At 66.1% G+C, this 3,844-nt stretch overlaps 1 protein-coding gene across 1 annotated transcript; it reads left to right on the forward strand.

Moving 5' to 3' along the window:
* Positions 1-1,843, forward strand: HSPB1 (heat shock protein family B (small) member 1). Its single transcript, XM_038157913.1, has 3 exons — positions 1-516; positions 1,228-1,291; positions 1,500-1,843. Exons 1-3 carry the CDS (start codon positions 156-158, stop codon positions 1,657-1,659), a joined length of 585 nt encoding a protein of 194 aa, XP_038013841.1. The 5' UTR covers positions 1-155; the 3' UTR covers positions 1,660-1,843.
* The last annotated feature ends 2,001 nt before the right edge of the window (positions 1,844-3,844 follow it).

Here is a 3,844-nt window from a genome sequence, read left to right on the forward strand (position 1 = left end):
CTGCGTGCGGCCGCCCCAAGCCCGGGCCAGTTTCTGGTCCCTTCCCCGGGGCTGCCGCGATTTCCATTAATAGCCAGCCGAGCAGCCCGGCTAAAAATAACCCCGGGCCCTCTTCATAAGGCCCGGCCGGCCGCCCCCCGGCAGCCCCGCACGCCATGGCCGAGCGCCGCGTCCCCTTCACCTTCCTGCGCAGCCCCAGCTGGGACCCCTTCCGCGACTGGTACCATGGCAGCCGCCTCTTCGACCAGTCCTTCGGGATGCCGCACATCCCCGAGGATTGGTACAAGTGGCCCAGCGGCAGCGCCTGGCCCGGCTATTTCCGCCTGCTGCCCCGGGAGAGCGCCCTGATGCCGGCGCCCGGCTCGCCCTTCGGGCAGGCGCTGAGCCAGCAGCTCAGCAGCGGCATCTCCGAGATCTGCCAGACCGCCGACAGCTGGAAGGTCACCTTGGACGTCAACCACTTCGCGCCCGAGGAGCTGGTGGTCAAAACCAAGGATAATATCGTGGAGATAACCGGTGGGTGCCTGGGTGGGGCAGCTGCCGCCCTGGAGCGGGCTGGGGGGAAAGGGTGGATAAGGGATGGGAGGAAGGGGAAGGAAGGAGATGGAGGAGAGGAGTGGAGAGGAAAAAGGGAAAGGGAAAGAGGAAATCGAGGCACAGAGGAAGGCCCAGCAGTACAGCTCAGTCTCAGGCTGCGCTCAGGTGCAGGGAGCCCCCAAGCCCCATACATTGACCCCTGGCTGCTGCTCTGCGAGGACACAGGGAGGGACCCCCTGGCTGAAGCCACAGAGGGACCCGGGAGTGACGTGGGGTGTCATGAGCCCTGCATCCCCCCCTGGATGCTGTGACAAAGCCCAGATCTGTGGCACGAGGCCAGGATGTGCTTCCTGCTGGGTGAGGGGGGGTCTGCAAGGAAGGGGGGCAATTCCCAGATGAATTCAGAGAGAGGGGGTTGCTCAGTCTCCAGCCCTGCCAAGCTGTGGGGCCAGCTGGACACTGCTGGGCCCCCTTGGCCACTCCCAGCTCCTGGCACTGCACTTTCCTCTGCTTAAATTTGGGGGATGCACCCGGAGTGGCCCTGCAGAGGGTCCCCACAAATTGCTCCGGGCTGAAATTATGGCAAAAGCCCCAGGATGGGCAGAATCAGCCCCCCACAAGTGTTGGGGTGGGGCAGGAAGGTTCCCACCCAGCCAGTCCCAACCACTGAGAGGTTTTGTTTCCTTCCAGGCAAACACGAGGAGAAGCAGGACGAACACGGCTTCATCTCCAGGTGCTTCACCCGAAAATACACGTAAGTACCAGGGAGGAGGGGAGATGCAGCTCCCGATGCCTTTGGGGGCGTTTTCCCACCCACCCGCGCCCTCCAAAGCCCACTGGCCGAACTGGGAATGCTGCTCAGCCAAACTGGGAGAGGGAGAAGCAGCAATTTGGGCTGAGCATTGCATCCCCTGGGTTGGTGCTGCAGCCCTAACCTCCCCTCTCCTCCCCTCTCCTCCCAGCCTTCCCCCTGGTGTCGAAGCCACGGCCGTGCGGTCCTCGCTGTCTCCCGATGGAATGCTGACGGTGGAGGCCCCCCTGCCCAAACCCGCCATCCAGTCTGCCGAAATCACCATCCCCGTCACCGTGGAGAGCCAGGCCAAGGAGCCGGCCAAGAAGTAGGCGGCACCGAGGAGGAGGAGGAGGAGGAGGAAGAGGAGAAGCCGCCGCTGCCCCCCGCCCCCAGCTGCCCCCGCACACCCACCCCCTTTTTACTTTTGATTTTGTACTCGCCCTGCCACTGAGTGCCTTGAATAAATGGGAAGGACCCGACAGAATCAGCCAGAATAAAAGCTGGTGAAGGAAACCTGTGCTTGTGGCGTGTCTGCCCCGGCACCTCGGCTGTGCCGTTCCTGTGGGAGCCGCCCCGGGACGGGGCTGCCTGGGGCCAGAGGGGCCAGCAGGGTCCCCGAGCCCTGCCCAGCACTTGGGGGCTGTAACCCAGGGCTCCACATCCCTGGTGTTCTCATCCCAAATCGTCACAGCCTGGGCTCAGCATCCTGGGGTCGATGCCCCAGACCTGCACACCCTGCTGAGTCTCCCACCCTGGATATCCCACACCTGGGTCTCCTACATCTCTGCTTTCCCTATCCACCTCCAGCATTCGGGGGCTTTGCATCCCACATCTCCAGCATCTCTGGTGTTCACATGCCAGGTCTCCAGCAGCCCTGTCTCAGCTTCCCAGTTTTCCACAATCTGGGTCTCCCGTATCCCAGGTGTCTCCAGTCCCAGATCTCAGCACAGTGAGATCCTCATCCCTGCTCTCCCAGGCTCAGGGTCTCCACATGCCCTATCAGAGAATATTTGGGGTTTCCACACCCCAGTGTCACCATCCTGGGGTGAATCCCTGAAAAACGAGTACACAAACACTGCCTTCGGGTCAGAGGGCAAATAGGGGCTTCATGGGCAGAACCCACCCCGGCAGCGCAGCCCCTTGAGCCCCAGCCCTGCCCCCAGTGCTTCCCCTTCCTCCCACCCCATTGTCTGAGGGGCTGGGCTGGGGGCTCAGCTCAGGGGCTGGGTTTGGGGTTCAGCAGGGGCTGGGCTGGGGTTCAGCAGGGGCTGGGTTGGGGGCTCAGCAGGGGCTGGGTTTGGGGTTCAGCAGGGGCTGGGTTTGGGGTTCAGCTCAGGGGCTGGGTTGGGGGCTCGGCAGGGGCTGGGTTTGGGGTTCAGCTCAGGGGCTGGGTTTGGGGTTCAACTGGGGCTGGGTTGGGGGCTCAGCAGGGGCTGCAGCCTCCCCGGGGGGCTGAAGAGGGGCTGGGCTTTGTCCCCTGTGCCATTTGGCCCCGGCTGGCCCCGTGTCCCCTGTGCCCTCCGTGCCCCCGGGTCTGTGGGCAGGACTGGCCCTACATGGCCGAGGTCAGGCCCACGGCTTCCATGTCCCCCGATGTTCCCTGCTCCGTCAAATCCCACTAATCCCCCCTGAGTCATCCCGCTGGCAGACGGTGACCTGCGAGGAATCCTGCAGCTGCGAGGCCCCTCTGCGAGCTCGGGGGGCTCCACGTGCCCCCCAGCCCCTGCCCCCAGCCCTCTGCCAGCAGTCCGGGCGGGATGAGTTTGGCGGGTCTCAGGCAGATCCTGGGGATCAATTCCCGATCCCAGCGATCGATTCCTGCTGCCGGGGGTCACGCCTGTGTTCAGGGGGTCCCGTGTGTGAGAGCCGGGGTGTGAGGCTTTTCCAGCCCACGCCTCGCTCCGGGGGAAGGAGCCCCCGAGGAGCATCCCCGGCCCCCTCCCCTCTCCCGTGGCCACCCCACGGTGACTTTCGCTTCCCCACAAAGCGTCCCCCGAGCCGGGGCCGGGGGCTGCGGCAGGGCCCCGGCGCTGGGATGGGGTCGGGGCGTCCCTCCGTGCGCGGGGGTGCCGGCTGCGCCCCCAGCCCCGCTGGCAGCCCTTGCCGGGGGTGTGGGTGCTGCGGATCGCGGCCGGGCGCGTCGGCCCAGGCGCAGTTTCTGTTTATAGTTGGCGGGGAGGGGAATATTTTTCCAGCGTGAGTCACCGCGCGTGTGGCTGCGAGCGGAAAAGCAGCGGGAAGGGCCGGAGGCGGGGAAGGCCGGAGGCGGGGAAGCACCCACCCGGCCCCCCTGAACCCACCCGGCCCCCCTGAACCCACCGCAGCCTCCCCGCGGCTCCCAGCCGGGCAGCGGCCCCCGGCCCGGCAGGAGCCCGGGCAGCCGGAACCCGCAGGGACGCGGATCCCCGCAGCAGGGAAGGGAGGCGGCCCGGGAGCAGAGCCCGGGGAGCCGGTGCCGAGCCCCTGGACCCACGGAGCCCCCCAGAAAGTCGAGACAGGCGATAACAATTAAGC

This window comes from Motacilla alba, chromosome 19, assembly GCF_015832195.1.
Source record: "Motacilla alba alba isolate MOTALB_02 chromosome 19, Motacilla_alba_V1.0_pri, whole genome shotgun sequence".
NCBI classification, from domain to species: Eukaryota; Metazoa; Chordata; class Aves; order Passeriformes; family Motacillidae; genus Motacilla; species Motacilla alba.